Here is a 16,115-nt window from a genome sequence, read left to right as displayed (position 1 = left end):
AATATCTATTTTAGGCGTGGGCCCACGGACTAATATGTCAGTTCATGACAAATTCTCATTTTATTTTTTTTTAATTTCTCAACGAAATTAATTGACATTTTAGATTAGTTATTTTTATGCAATTGACATATAAAAATAATAATACTTGTTAAAAAATTGATTTTTGACTCTAAAGTTGCTGCATATTTCTCGTTATGGGAAATATTGTTATTTGCGTACCTGAAGTATGCTGTCAGTAAATATTTCAATTGATAACAAATAGTCATAAATTTTCATTGACAGTCTACAACAGTGAAATTAATAAATCTAAGAACAGTAAACATTATTGTTTCTTAAGAATTTAAATACAATTCTTAAATTAATACTTTTTCTCTCCTTACGTGGATATGTTTATGCAATAAACATCTAAACATAACGTGTCTTGTTAAAATATTGCTTGTTTTTCTAAAGTTACTTCAACTTTCTTCTGATATTAAAAGTTATTTTTTTCGTACCTAAAGTATGATCTTGTTCAATATGTCAGTTCATGACAAATTGTCATTTCATGCTTCTTATAATTTTTCAAAGAAATTCATTGAAATTTGAGATTAGTTATTTTCGTGCAATTGAAATCTAAAATTAAGTATTCTATTTAAAAATTATTTGTTATTCAATAGCTGCTGCATGTTTCTCGTCATGGGAAGTGTTGTTATTTGCGTTCCGAAATTATCCTGTCAGTAAATATTTCAATTGATAACAAATAGTCATAAATTTTCATTGACAGTCTACAACAGTTAAATTAATAAATCTAAGAACAGTAAACATTATTGTTTCTTAAGAATTTAAATACAATTCTTAAATTAATACGTTTTCTCTCCTTACGTGGATATGTTTATGCAATAAACATCTAAACATAACGTATCTTGTTAAAATGTTGCTTGTTTTTCTAAAGTTACTTCAACTTTCTTCTGATATTAAAAGTTATTTTTTTCGTACCTAAAGTATGATCTTGTTCAATATGTTAGTTCATGACAAATTCTCATTTTATTTTTTTTTAATTTCTCAACGAAATTAATTGACATTTTAGATTAGTTATTTTTATGCAATTGACATATAAAAATAATAATACTTGTTAAAAAATTGATTTTTGACTCTAAAGTTGCTGCATATTTCTCGTTATGGGAAATATTGTTATTTGCGTACCTGAAGTATGCTGTCAGTAAATATTTCAATTGATAACAAATAGTCATAAATTTTCATTGACAGTCTACAACAGTTAAATTAATAAATCTAAGAACAGTAAACATTATTGTTTCTTAAGAATTTAAATACAATTCTTAAATTAATACTTTTTCTCTCCTTACGTGGATATGTTTATGCAATAAACATCTAAACATAACGTGTCTTGTTAAAATATTGCTTGTTTTTCTAAAGTTACTTCAACTTTCTTCTGATATTAAAAGTTATTTTTTTCGTACCTAAAGTATGATCTTGTTCAATATGTCAGTTCATGACAAATTGTCATTTCATGCTTCTTATAATTTTTCAAAGAAATGCATTGAAATTTGAGATTAGTTATTTTCGTGCAATTGAAATCTAAAATTAAGTATTCTATTTAAAAATTATTTGTTATTCAATAGCTGCTGCATGTTTCTCGTCATGGGAAGTGTTGTTATTTGCGTTCCGAAATTATCCTGCCAGTAAATATTTCAATTCATAACAAATCGTCATGAATTTTCAATGACAGTGTGAAACAGTTAAATTTTTAAACGTAATATCAGTAAATAATATTGTTTCTTAAGAATTCATATATAATTCATGAATTAATACTTTTTCTCTCCTAACGTGGATATGTTTATTCAATAAACATTGAAAAATAACAAGTCTTGTTAGAAAATTGCTTGTGACTCTAATGTTACTTTAGTTTTCATCTTATATAAAATGTTATTTTTTGGTAACCTAAAGTTTGATGTTTATTGAATTGAACTAAAATTATAAAACTTTTGAATATTAACATTTATTATTATTGGAGCAATATATGCTCGTAATCGTGAACTTCTGAGGAAAACGAATATATCAAAATAAATTAAACAATGTTTATATTTAAAAATTTTATAATTTTTTTGAAAAAATCATTAAGCGTCATAAAGTAATATTGTCATCAAGCCCGAGAACGCCACACAGGCCCACCGCTGTAATTGACTTACTCGAGGTCTGAGCCCGGGACAGGCCGATAGAGTGAAGGTATACCACTTCCCTTTACAGGACCCAATCCGTGATCGCTCGATTCGTCCAAACAGCCTTGGGTTGAGGGAAAATTTTTTTATTATTGTATATGTGATATAGATGATAACCGTTTAATTCTCGTGAGTGGAAGTGGTGTATCCATACTTAAATTACCAACACCTATCCCCGAGGACGCCACTCAGGTCTACCGTAATATCTGCCTTACGCGAGAACTTATCATAGGCCCGGGTTGGAAGAGTGGGGGTATAACACTTCTCCTCAATGGAGTGAAACGGCTACTGCTGATGTAAGATAAACATAGAGCAACCGTCTACTGTTGCAACAACATTGTAGTAGTGTCGCTAAAAAAAGCTTCTAATAGTTTCAGGTGACTTAACTTGATTATTATATAGTTTATAATATTTTTCTGCAATTTGTCGATCAATAACTTACTGCATGTGTTGAATCTTCTTATATTATATTATATTACACAGCCCCACAAAAAAAAGTGTCGTGCGCGCAGACCAGACTAGTCATTTCCTATGTATTTTGACGCGCTGAACACGAATCCGAAGTCCGTTTTGCTCCATCACGTCAGATTTTTTTCTAACCTCCAAAACTGTCGGATTTTGAGAGGTATGCTATTTTTTTAAAAATTGATGGATTTACTTCAAACTTGGCATATAGGGGTGTTTTGGGTCGCTGATGACGAATTTGAAGTTAGATTGTCAAAATTTAAAATGGCGGCTCCAATATGGCGGACGAATTTTGTAAAAAATTGATGGATTTACTTCAAACTTGGTATCTAGGGGTTTTTTGGGTCGCTGATTACGAATCTGAAGTTAGATTTTCAAAACTAGAAATGAAAATTCTTATATACATAAGTAAGGTATTAACGTCTTTTTATGGTAGCGCACTCTTTTGTCCTCAAAGGATCTGTGTAATGGTTTTCTTTTCAAATTGGTGCCTCCAGGTACAATATCCCTTTTCAGCATCCAACAGTAGTGGGCCATCATATTTACATCCCATCTTCCTTGATAACGACGCTCAAATTCTTTAAGATCTTGATGGAATCGTTCTCCTTGTTCTTCACTGTAATCTCCTAAATTTTCAGGGAATTGATCCCGATGCGAGTCTAAGTAATGCAACTTTATGCTCATTAAGCATCCTAACTTACCAAAGTTTTTAATCATATCACTAACTATTTGCTCCCAATTTTCACTCTTGTGATTACCCAGAAAATTTCCGACAACTGCTTTGAAACTAAGCCATGCGGCTTTCTCCTTTTTATTCATCTTGGTGATAAATTGCTCATCTTTTAACAATTTGCGAATACGTGGTCCGCCGAAAACCCCTTCTTTTAGTTTCGCATCAGAGATTTCTGGAAACTTTTGTTCCAGGTATTTGAAGCAGTTTTCCTTTTTTATCTAAGGCTTTGACAAACTGTTTAATTGCTCCTAGTTTCGTGTGTGAGGGCGGAATTATCACCTTTGAAGGGTCGATTAGGGGAATTTCTATTATATTTTTTTAACCTGGTTCGAAAGAATTCCTTTTTGGCCATTGTTTTTTAATGTAGTGATTTGCTCGATCTCTACTGTCCCACAAACACAGGAAACATGGTGTTTTTGTAAAACCTGATTGTTGTCCAAGTAGTATGCTTAAAATCTTGAAATCTCCACAAATTTGCCAGTTGTGTTCTCGGTATCTAATTTTATCCAAAACTAGTTTCATATATTCATAGTTTTCTTTCATTTCTGTTGAATGCGCTATTGGAATTGGGGCCATATTGGAGCCCCCATTTTAAATTTTGAAAATCTAACTTTAGATTCGTAATCAGCGACCCAAAAAATCCCTAGATACCAAGTTTGAAGTAAATCCATCAATTTTTACAAAATTTGTCCGCCATATTGGAGCCGCCATTTTGAATTTTGACAATCTAACTTCAAATTCGTCATCAGCGACCCAAAAAACCCCTAGATACCAAGTTTGAAGTAAATCCATCAATTTTTAAAAAAATAGCCTACCTCTCAAAATCCGTCAGGTTTTTGGAGGTTAGAAAAAAACCCTGACGTGATGGAGCAAAACGGACTTCGGATTCGTGTTCAGCGCGTCAAAATACATAGGAAATGACTAGTCTAGTCTGCCGCGCACGACACTTTTTTTTATGGGGCTGTGTTATTATTATTATATAAAAAAATATTGACTGTTTGATATTTGTTTCTTTTGCTTGTCTTAAATGTTTCATATAAAAAATACTTCAATCCATTTATTTTTTTGGTATTGGATAACATTGGCATTAAAGATATTACGATTTTGAGAATATAGAAAGATATTGGATAACATTGGTATTGAATATATTTTGATAATGGAACAAAAATATTGATTGTTTGATAATAGTGGAAGCTGGCTTTTGGAAAAATTTTTGGTATTGGATAATTTTTGGCATTGAAGATGTTTGGATTTTGAGGATAAATAGTGAGTTGAATATTGATTTGAATATTAATAAAAAGAGCAGAGGAAAATAAGTTAAATAATAATCATTATCGAAAATGATGTAATGTGGAAAAAGATTAAACAACGCTAATTCACATTCATATAAGCCTATCATTGTTGCATTCGTTAGCTGAATTATAGTTAATGAAATATTTTATAGGTGAAACACATGTAAGTAAATTTTTTAAAGCAAGAAACTAAAATAAAAGATTTGTTTTGAAAAGTGACTTTATCGGTAGTTTAAAAGTTGAAGGAGGATACCATGTCGATTATAAAAGAGTATTTTACTTTAAGTAATAAAGATTTCAAGATTATTGAAAATGAAAATGTAATGTTAAATGATATGCATATGTATAAATTAGAGAAAGAGATAAACATATTCAAATAGTTTTTAGCGGTAATAACAATTCTGGTCATTGGATTTGTGTTTATTACGATGGAGTAAGACTTTATATTTTTGATAGCCTTAATGCAGGAATTTGAAGTTAGATTTTCAAAATTCAAAATGGCGGCTCCAATATGGCGGACGAATTTTGTAAAAATTGATGGATTTACTTCAAACTTGGTATCTAGGGGTTTTTTGGGTCGCTGATGACGAATTTGAAGTTAGATTTTCAAAATTCAAAATGGCGGCTCCAATATGGCGGACGAATTTTGTAAAAATTGATGGATTTACTTCAAACTTGGTATCTAGGTGTTTGAATATTCATCAAATAGAATATTTAATTAGATTGTTCCCTTTTAAACCAACAGTAGTTTTTGTAGCTGTTGATCAACAACCGGCTGGAAGTGTTGAGTGTGGAGTATGTGCAATAGCATTTGCAACATCTGTATTTTTTAACGTAATGCCAAACAGTGTAATTTATGAAACTGATAATGATAGAATGAGAAAACATTTGAAATTAATTTTTGAAAATAATCGGTTGAATCCTTTCCCCTCAGTGAGATCGTCAATTATTAAAAATTCAATTGTAGAGGATGATTGGAATTGTCTTTTAATAAATCGAGCTGAAGAACTTCAAACTGGTGGACTAAACCCTTCATATTTTCATAACAGTTTTCCAAATAATAATGCAAATAGAGTTCTATCAACACAACATTTAGAAATTAAACGTTCTTTGATTGACGCAAGTAAAAAGAAAAGAATTTGTGCAACTAATAATAATGTAAACAAAGTTTCACCAGGTAAATATTTAGAAATGAAGCATTTCCTAAGTGAAGAAAATGATAAAAAGATACTTTGTGCAATAAAATATGATGAGCAGAAAATAATTATACAAGAGCATAATAGACTGACAAAAGAAAATCGTAATGAAAAAGAAATACAAAAAATAGAACTCCAAAAAAGAGATTTGACATGCAAAAAGAATAAAATTTCTACAGAAATTGAGGATGAAATGAAAATACGCAAAGAAAGAAATTTGGCATATAAGAGGAAAAAATTATCTACAGAAACTGAGGATGAAAAGAAAATACGCAAAGAAAAAAATTTGGCATGTAAGAGGAAGAAATTAGCTACAGAAACTGAGGATGAAAAGAAAATACGCAAAGAAAGAAATTTGTCATGTAAGAGGGAGAAATTAGCTACAGAAACTGAGGATGAAAAGAAAGTGCGTCAAGAAAAGAATTTGGCATGTAAAAAGGATAAGAAAAATCAAAAAATGTTAGACACTGTAGGAGTAGCAATTATGTCCCTTGAAGATTTCGATGAAAGTAAAGTTTCACAGAATTATTTAGGTTTGATGAATGTAGAATGTAAGTTTTGTAGTGCGTTACATTTTTTGTGTGAAAGGCCGTCAGATAGATTATTTAATAGTTGCTGTCACAAGAGAAAAGTAAAGTTGAAAGTATTAAATCCTTATCCGTTTTATTTGAAAACTTTGTTATTTGATTCAAGCTTTGAAGGTAAAAATTATAAAGAAAATATTCGTTCTTATAATAATTCCTTAGCATTCGCCAGCATAGGAGCAAAATTAGAAATTCCTAAAGGAAATGGGCCTTATGTTTTTCGTGTACATGGACAAGTGTATCATAATACATATGCCCTTCATCCCGATGGTGATGACAATCAAAAATATGGTCAGTTGTACATTATTGCCACTAATGAAGCAGTACTTGAACGATTAAAGAATAAATCTAGTAAGAAATGTTTATCATCATTAACGGAAGAAATAGATAAATTATTAAGGGGAATTAATCCTTATGCTAAAGCTTTTAAAATGATGAGAGAGGTAGAATTAGAAGAAGAAGCACTAGCAAAATCTAAAAATGAGCCTATAAGGAATATTCAAATGTGGATTAAACGAGACAGATCATTGAATCAAAGCAAATTTAATGTTCCATCTTGTAGTGAAGTAGCACTTGTATTTCTTAGCGAAGATGGTGAACCTCCTATGGAACGTGATATATATATACACCCAAAAGGTTTAAAGAGTATTCCAATATCTAGTCTTAGCGAAAATGTTGATCCCATGACATATCCTTTAATTTTTCCTCATGGTGATCCTGAATGGACTGTTAACCTTAAGCATACTCAAGGTACTCGAAATGTTACTCCTTTACAGTTTTATATGTATCGTCTTGCATGTAGAAGAACTTTTAATCCATGTTTACAATTAGGAAAATTAACTTAACAATATGTAGGTGATGTCTGGTCGAAAGTAGTTGGTAAACGTTTAAAATACATTCGTTTAAAACAAAAAAAACTCCGAGCGGAATTGTATTGTGGATTAATGGATTATCTTCCGAATAAAGCAAAAGAGGAAAATGTTCGACTTGGAAAAATGATTATTTTACCTTCGACATTTATTGGAGGGCCACGTTGTTATCAAGAATGTTTTATGGATGCTATGCGATTAGTTCAAGAATTTGGAAAACCAAATTTATTTATTACCATGACATGTAATCCAAAATGGCGTGAGATTACAGAAAGTTTGTTGGATATTGAAACTGCATCTGATCGTCCGGATATTGTGACTAGAGTTTTTCAACAAAAAGTTTAAGAGATAATGAAAGATATAAAAGGAAAAGAAATTTTTGGACCAATTCTTGCATTTGTTTATGTCATAGAATTTCAAAAGCGTGGATTGCCACATGTGCATTTAATTATATTTTTACGTAATCCAATTCGCGATGCAGAAACTTTACATAAAATGATATGTGCTGAAATTCCAGATGAAACAAAGAATCCAGAACTTTTTAAGATTGTAAAGCTATTTCAAGTTCATGGGCCTTGTGGAAAAGAAAATATGAATTCACCTTGCATGGATCCTGAGAAGAAACTTTGTACAAAAAAATATCCAAAGCTGTTTTGTTCTGAAACAACTTATGGTTCTAAGAATTATCCGGAACTCAGGCGAAGAAATGATGGTAAAAAAATCATTTTTTATAAAAAAGATGGGTCAATTAAATGTACCGCTGACAATTCGATGATCGTACCATATAATCTTTATTTGAGTAAAAAATTTGAAGGTCATATTTTTATTATACCATGTGGTAGTACGGATGGCATTAAATATTTATTCAAATATATGTATAAAGGTCACGACTGTGCAATAATAGGTTATAAGGATGATAATGAGGAAATGAAATATGATGAAATTGTTAATTATTTAAACACACGTTATGTATGTCCACCAGAAGCTATGCACAGATTATTCGAATTCAATATGCATGAACAATCACATACAACTTATAGATTAGCTGTACATTTACCAAATCAGCAATTAATATGTTTTAAAGAAGGATTAGAAGAAGAAGCAGTTAATAAATTTAAAAATACGACATTAACAGCATGGTTCAAATTAAATGAAAAAAATCCTGAAGCTCGCAAGTATTTGTACACAGAAATACCACATAAGTATGTTTTCGTTGAGTCATCAAAAACTTGGAAAATAAGGGAACGAATTACTTTTGGAAAAATTTTTGGTATTGGATAACATTGGCATTAAAGATATTTGAATTTTGAGGATAAAATTGGTATTGAATATGTTTTGCTAAAGAAAGAAAATATTATATGTTTGATATTAGTGGAAGCTGGCTTTTTTAAAATTATTTAAATAGAAAGCGGGTTGAATATTGTTTTACGGGGGAAATAATAGTTTGTGAGCTAAATATTGATTTGAATATCAATTGTTAATTTGAGAGACAAAAAGATTTAAAGACATTAGAAAACTTGATTTAATGAACCCAAAATTAATAGGGCAGAGGAAAGTAAGTTGAATGATACTCAATATCGAAATTGATGTAATGTGAAAAAAGGTTAAGCAACGCTAAGTTACCTATATAAAGTATTATCCTTATTGTATTCGGTGGCTGATTTACAGTTAATGAAATATTTTATAGGTGAAACACATGTAAATGATTGATTCTCTGAAAAAGGAGAAATCACGCGTGATCGGTTTGAAAATGGACTTTATTAGCAGCTTGAAATTTAAAGAAGACCATGTAGAACATAAAAGAGTATTCTATTTTAAGTAATGAAGATTTTAAAATGATTGAAAATGTAAATCAAACTAAAAATGATATGCATATATTTCAAGAATAATTGAGAAAAGATTCAAATTAATTTTTCACTTTTTGCAAAGTATTTTGTATTTATCCTTATCCGTTTTATTTCAAAAATTTATTATTTGACTTAAGCTTCTATTCATTAGTCTTCACCAGCATGGGAGCGAAATTAGAGCAATGATATGGTTCTTATGTTTTTCATGTACACGGACATGTATCATAATACATATGCCCTTCATCTTGATGGTGATGATAACCGAAACTATGGTTAGTTGTACATTCTTGATACCAATGAAGCAGTACTGGAACGATTAAAGAATAAATCGCATAGGGAATGGTTATCATCAAAATCTAAAAATTAGCCTATAAGGAATATTCAAATGTTGATTAAGCGCGACGGATCATTGAGTCAAAGCAAATTTAATGTTCTATCTGGTATTGAAGTAGCATTTGTATTTGTTAGCGAAAGTAGTGAACATCCTATGAAACTCGTTATATGTATACACCCAAAGGGTTAAAAGAGTATTCCAATTTCTAGTCTTATTGTTAATGAAAATGTTGATCCTATGACATATCCTTCAATGTTTTCTTATAGTGATCCTGGTTGGACTGTTAACCTCAAGCATACTCAAGGTACTTGTAATTTTAATCATTTACAATTTTATATGTATCGTCTTTCATAGAGAAGAAAAAGCGTGGATTGACAAATGTCCCTTTAATTATATTTTTACGTACACAAATTTGCGATGCTAAAACTTTAAATAAAATGATATGTGCTGAAATCCCATAGACGAAACAAAGAATCCAGAACTTTTTAACATTGTAAAGCGATTTCAAGTTCATGGACCTTGCGGTAATCAAAATAGAAATTCACTTTGCATGGACCCTAAGATGGGTCATTTAAATTTATTGCTGACAATTCGATGATCATAGCATATGATTTTTGAGTAAAAAATTTGAAGGTAATATTGACTGTGCAATAATAGGGTATGAAGATTGTAATCAGGAAATATGCAATATAATGAAATTGAACATTGTTTAAACACACGTTCTGTATGTCCACCAGAAGCTATGCACAGATTATATTTATACAAATTAACTAAACTATTGTATTTTATTAGAACACCATAATGTTGAATTAATAATACAATAAGGATTTCAAAAATAACATTATTAATTTTGTGAGATCCAAATTTCAATACCTTTTCGTCAAATAAAATAAATTTTTAATTATGAATAAAGAATTTCACGCGCGTTTCTTTTAGCTAGTTCATATATAATTCATGAATTAATACTTTTTCTCTCCTTACGTGGATATGTTTATTCAATAAACATTGAAAAAAACATGTCTTGTTAAAAAATTGCTTGTGACTCTAAACTTACTTTAGTTTTCATCTTATATGAAATGTTATTTTTTGGGAACCTAAAGTATGATGTTGTTCAATATGTCAGTTCATGACAAATTCTCATTTTATTTTTTTTTCATTTTTTCAACGAAATTAATTGACATTTTAGATTAGTTATTTGTATGCAATTGAAATATGAAAATAATACTCGTCAAAAAGTTGTTTTTGACTCAAAAGTTGCTTCTTGTTTCTCGTCAAGGGAAGTGTTATTTTTTGCGTACCTGAAGCATGCTGTCAGTAAATATTTCAATTGATAACAAATAGTTATTAATTTTCATTGATACACTGAAAAAAAAATTCTGGTTAGGCTATATTTAACATTACTTTCTCGTTAAGTTAACCAGAATTCTAGTTGCATTAACTAGAATTCTTGTTAAAATAACCAGAATTCTGGTTAACCTAACCAGAATCAAAATGTTAAATATACCCTAACCAGAATTCTAGTTGGAATAACCAGAATTCTTGTAATTCTAACTAGAATTTTTTTTCAGTGTAGTCAAAAACCGTTAAATTCATAAATCTAACATCTGTAATTATTATTGTTTCTTAAGAATTTATATATAATTCTTGAATTAATACTTTTTTTCTCTCCTTTCGTGGATATGTTTATTCAATAAACATTTAAAAATAACATGTCTTGTTAAAAAATTGCTTGTGACTCTAAACTTACTTTAGTTTTCATCTTATATGAAATGTTATTTTTTGGGAACATAAAGTATGATGTTGGTCAATATGTCAATTCATGACAAATTGTCATTATATATTTTTTTTAATTTTTAAAAGAAATCCAGTGACATTTTAGTTTAGTTAATAATTAAATTGAACAATTATAATAATAATTTGTTTACAAAGAAAATTTGAATAAAAATTTATTTTCTCATGGTGAAAATTTTTTTTGTGTTACGTATAAATTTTTTGTTAAATTTTCGAAGTAAAAAAAATTAAGTCGCTAATAATTACGTCTTTTAGTTAATTAATTTTTTTACAGAGAAAATTTGACAAAAATTTACTTTCTTATCGTAATATTTTTTTGAGCTGGAAACTGGTTACTCAGGGGATTTTGGGGTCGCTGATTACGAAAATGAAATTAGATTTTTAAAATTCAAAATGGTGGACGAATTTGTTAAAAATTCATTGAATTCGCTTGAAACATGTTACTCGGGGGTATTTGGGGTCGCTGATCAGGAAACTGAAATTAGATTTTTAAAATACAGAACGGCGGATCCAATATAATTATTTTGTAGCCTTTAAAAAGGCTGATTCATATAATTTATTAACTGTCGGTTTGATTTCACACGCTTGAATTTACTTTGAAATGTCTCCAGTTTTAGTAATCGTTAATAGTTTTAGTAATTCGTATCTTCAATGACATCTTGAGAAGACGTCTGATAAACTGACTCTTCATTGAAAATCTGCTCAATATCAATTAAAATACATTATCATTTTCATCCTCTATGGCATACGGGTCTGAAACTTGCATTGCATCTTCAAAATGCAATGATTCGTAAGTTTCCACGAAGAAAGTATTATTTATAGAATATTTTATCAAGTTTTCAATATGAGAACGAAAAACTTTTCCCTCATCAGTTATTACGCTTTTTGGATCATGTGCATGTTCATTGAAAGCATTTTGTAACATCGTTAAAGTATTCTTTGGATTTATTAATCAAAGATGCAATTGCTCAATTTTTTATACTTACAATGCAAAGAAACTGAACAACAAATTTTGCATTGATTGGCGTTTGTTTTAAAACAAATAACTATCGGTTTAGAGAGATAGTCATTTGTCAACTCTCTAAAGCGATAATCATTTGTTTTAAAATAACGCCAATCAATGTGAAACCATTTGCATTTTAATACGTGTTATAGAGAAGTGTTGTTTATTTTCTTTACATTGTAAGCTTAAAAAATTAAGCATTGGCATGTTTGATTAAATTTTGCTGTGTATTTAATGTATTTATTAAAATATCGCTATGATATTAATGAATTCCACGAATATTATAACCATATTACAAAAAGCTTTCGATCAACCTGAGTATGATCTGGAAAGCGTAATAACTGATGAAGAAAAAGTTTTTAGTTCTCATATTGAAAACTTTATAAAAGATTCTATAAATAATACTTTCTTCATAGAAACTTACGAATCATTGCATTTTGAAGATGCAATGCAAGTTTCAGACCCGTATGCCATAGAAGATGAAAATGATAATAATTATTTAATTGATATTGAGCAGATTTTAAAGGAAAAGTCAGTTTATCAGACGTCTTCTCAAAGTAATGTCATTCATGATAATTATAAACAGAAAGCTGTTGAGTACTGGAAGTCAGGGAAAAAACGATTACCAAATCCTCACAGTTAATAAATTATATGAATCAACCTTTTAAAGGCTACAAAATAATCATATTGGATCCTCCGTTGTGCATTTTGAAAATCTGACTGCAGTTTCGTAATCAGCGACCCCAAAAACCCTCGAGTAACATGTTTTAAACGATTTCAATGAATTTTTAACAAATTCTTCCGCCATATTGGATCCACCATTTTGAATTTTGAAAATTTGACAGCAAATCCAAACAATTTAAAAAAAGATATTGAATTTTTTTACTTAAAACTAAAGGGGTGGTTTCTACCCTTAACAATGAGTTTCCGCCGATATAAAAATATACGTGTATATTTTTTTAATCCCTCTTGACGTATGCAATGTTTGATCAAAACCCTGGCGGATCTCGAAATCGGAATGTACCCTGAATTCGTTGTACATTCGTTACACATTGGTTAAACATTTAGTTGGAGTGAAAATTGTGTAGAAACTGAGTGGAAACTGTGGAAAAGTGTAATTGAATTGAATAATAAAAGTATTTAGTGATAGATTTGTGCTGTATTTGTGATAAATTAACGTGTTATTATTAAATAAATAAAGTTTAAAGTGTAAAATGTTCGCGTAAGTGAGTTTGACAGGCTAGAGAATTTTCTAGTGACATCCAAATTGATAGTCGATAAAGAAGTTGAGCCGTCGACTTTGCACGGTAGGTGGCATCATTCCTGCTTTCTCCTTTTTAAAAATTCTCTTTTTCAATTGTAAATAGAAAAATTAATTAATTAATAAGTTATATAGTTTCTATATTGTCATTTTTTTTAACACTTGAATTTTTGAAGATTGTTTAATGAGATAAATTAAACTTGTATAATCGATGCAAATTGTTGTTTTTAAAATACTTTTAAATAAATCTTTTCTTTTAATTACATTTTATTAAAAATAAATAATAATAAAATAAAGAAAGATAAAAAAAGTTTTCTTTATTAAAATTATGATTAAATTAATTTAATTGAATTTAATTAAAAAACAACAATTTGCATCGATTATACAAGTTTAATTTATCTCATTAAACAATCTTCAAAAATTCAAGTGTTAAAAAAAATGACAACATAGAAACTATATAACTTATTAATTAATTAATTTTTCTATTTACAATTGAAAAAGAGAATTTTTAAAAAGGAGAAAGCAGGAATGATGCCACCTACCGTGCAAAGTCGGCGGCTCAACTTCTTTATCGACTATCAATTTGGATGTCACTAGAAAATTCTCTAGCCTGTCAAACTCACTTACGCGAACATTTTACACTTTAAACTTTATTTATTTAATAATAACACGTTAATTTATCACAAATACAGCACAAATCTATCACTAAATACTTTTATTATTCAATTCAATTACACTTTTCCACAGTTTCCACTCAGTTTCTACACAATTTTCACTGCAACTAAATGTTTAAAATGTTTTTTCATTGGCTCCCATCATTGGACCAATTAATACGCCAATGGTTACTCGTGGCAATTTCTCATTGGGCAGTTATCTTACATGGAAGCTTACATTAAGACTACACGTAGCTTACAGTAAGGTTACGGTAGAGAGGACATTTGCAGCTTACCTTAACCTCACCTGAACTTAAAGTATGTCGGTCAGTGTGTTGATTGATAACAAATAATGATTGTATATTTTTTGAATGATTTATCAACGAGATTCATTGACATTTTAGATCACTCATATTCATGTATTTAACATTTAAATATACAAATGCTTTTTAAATAATTGTTTGTGATTTTAAAGGTGCTTCACTTTCACTCTGAAATTGAAGTGTTATAAATTGCGTATACTTAACTCTTTAGTAAAGTTGTTATTTTCGATTAATACTATTGCGTATAAATTAGTTGCTAATTATTCTACTATGCATGTTCTACATATGGGGCTTTCTACTGCAAATTTTAAGTCAAATTTTTTTTTCTGAAATGGTTTTGCGCATATATTTGCCGCACTACGTAAAATACACATCAGTTTAAAGTAAATAGTACTTTTTTGCATATTTTAATAACATTTTTCTCTGCTTCGTTATATTTTCAATACCTTTTTAGGTCTTTTTGTCGTTAATAACAACTGCACATTATTTAGTAGAAAATGTAACTACGGCGCATGTATTTGATTATTCTAAGTTAAAAAGTATCTATTTAACGTGAATAATACTTTTGGGCATAATTTATTAACATTTTACTGTACTTCGCATCTATAGTTACTATTTAAGTGTTAACTAAAAATGATTTAGCCGATTAATACTACTGCCCATGATTTTATTGATAATAATTGTATTGCGCATATTTTTAATACCTGCTTAGGTCACTTTGTCGATATTAACAACTGCGCATGATTTTGTTGAGAATGTAACCTCTGCGCATGTATTTTCCTATTCTAAGTTGAAAAGAATCTATTTAACGTGAATAACACTTTTGCGCATAATTTATTAACATTTTACTCTACTGCGCATCTATAGTTACTATTTAAGTGTTTGGTACAAATGATTTGGTCGATTAATACTACTGCGCATAACTTTATTGATAATATTTGTACTGCGCATATTTTTGATATCTGCTTCGGTCATATTGTAGACATTAACAACTGCGCATGATTTGGTTGAAAATGTAACCTCTGCGCATGTATTTTTCTATTCTAAGTTGAAAAGAATCTATTTGCCGTGAATAATACTTTTGCGCATATTTTATTAACATTTTACTCTACTGCGCATCTATAGTTACTATTTAAGTGTTTGGTACAAATGATTTGGTCGATTAATACTACTGCGCATAACTTTATTGATAATATTTGTACTGCGCATATTTTTGATATCTGCTTCGGTCATTTCGTCGATATTAACAACTGCGCATGATTTGGTTGAAAATGTAACCTTTGCGCATGTATTTTCCCATTCAAAGTTCAAAATAATCTATTTAAGATGAATAAAATTTTTGCGCATATATTATTAACATTTTACTCTACTGCGCAACTATAGTTACTATTTAAGTGTTTGGTACAAATGATTTGGTCGATAATTACTACTGCGCATAATTTTATTGATAATATTTGTACTGCGCATATTTTTGATATCTGCGTCGGTTATTTTGTCGAAATTAACAACTGCGCATGATTTAGTTGAAAATGTAACCTCTGCGCATGT

General features: G+C 29.4%; 1 protein-coding gene across 1 annotated transcript; it reads left to right on the top strand.

Annotated features, from left to right (window-relative positions):
- Positions 1 to 6,359: 6,359 nt before the first annotated feature.
- Positions 6,360 to 7,700, top strand: LOC127291645 (uncharacterized). The gene is made up of 3 exons (XM_051320844.1): positions 6,360 to 6,411; positions 6,649 to 7,236; positions 7,342 to 7,700. Exons 1-3 carry the CDS (start codon positions 6,360 to 6,362, stop codon positions 7,698 to 7,700), a joined length of 999 nt encoding a protein of 332 aa, XP_051176801.1.
- The last annotated feature ends 8,415 nt before the right edge of the window (positions 7,701 to 16,115 follow it).

Source organism: Leptopilina boulardi, unplaced genomic scaffold (genome assembly GCF_019393585.1).
Source record: "Leptopilina boulardi isolate dan_hultmark-lab unplaced genomic scaffold, ZJU_Lbou_2.1 LbouV2_15, whole genome shotgun sequence".
Lineage (NCBI taxonomy): Eukaryota > Metazoa > Arthropoda > Insecta > Hymenoptera > Figitidae > Leptopilina > Leptopilina boulardi.
Note: the sequence above shows the minus strand (reverse complement) of the source record. Positions and strands in the feature narration are given on the sequence as shown.

What these genes read in the sequence shown, in the direction of transcription:
- LOC127291645 (XM_051320844.1), top strand. Translation starts at nt 6,360, where the DNA reads ATGTTAGACACTGTAGGAGTAGCAATTATGTCCCTTGAAGATTTCGAT. An exon ending in CCTTGAAGATTTCGATGAAA is followed by an intron (nt 6,412 to 6,648) that starts GTAAAGTTTCAC and finishes ATAATTCCTTAG; the next exon opens with CATTCGCCAGCATAGGAGCA. An exon ending in TAACCTTAAGCATACTCAAG is followed by an intron (nt 7,237 to 7,341) that starts GTACTCGAAATG and finishes AACAATATGTAG; the next exon opens with GTGATGTCTGGTCGAAAGTA.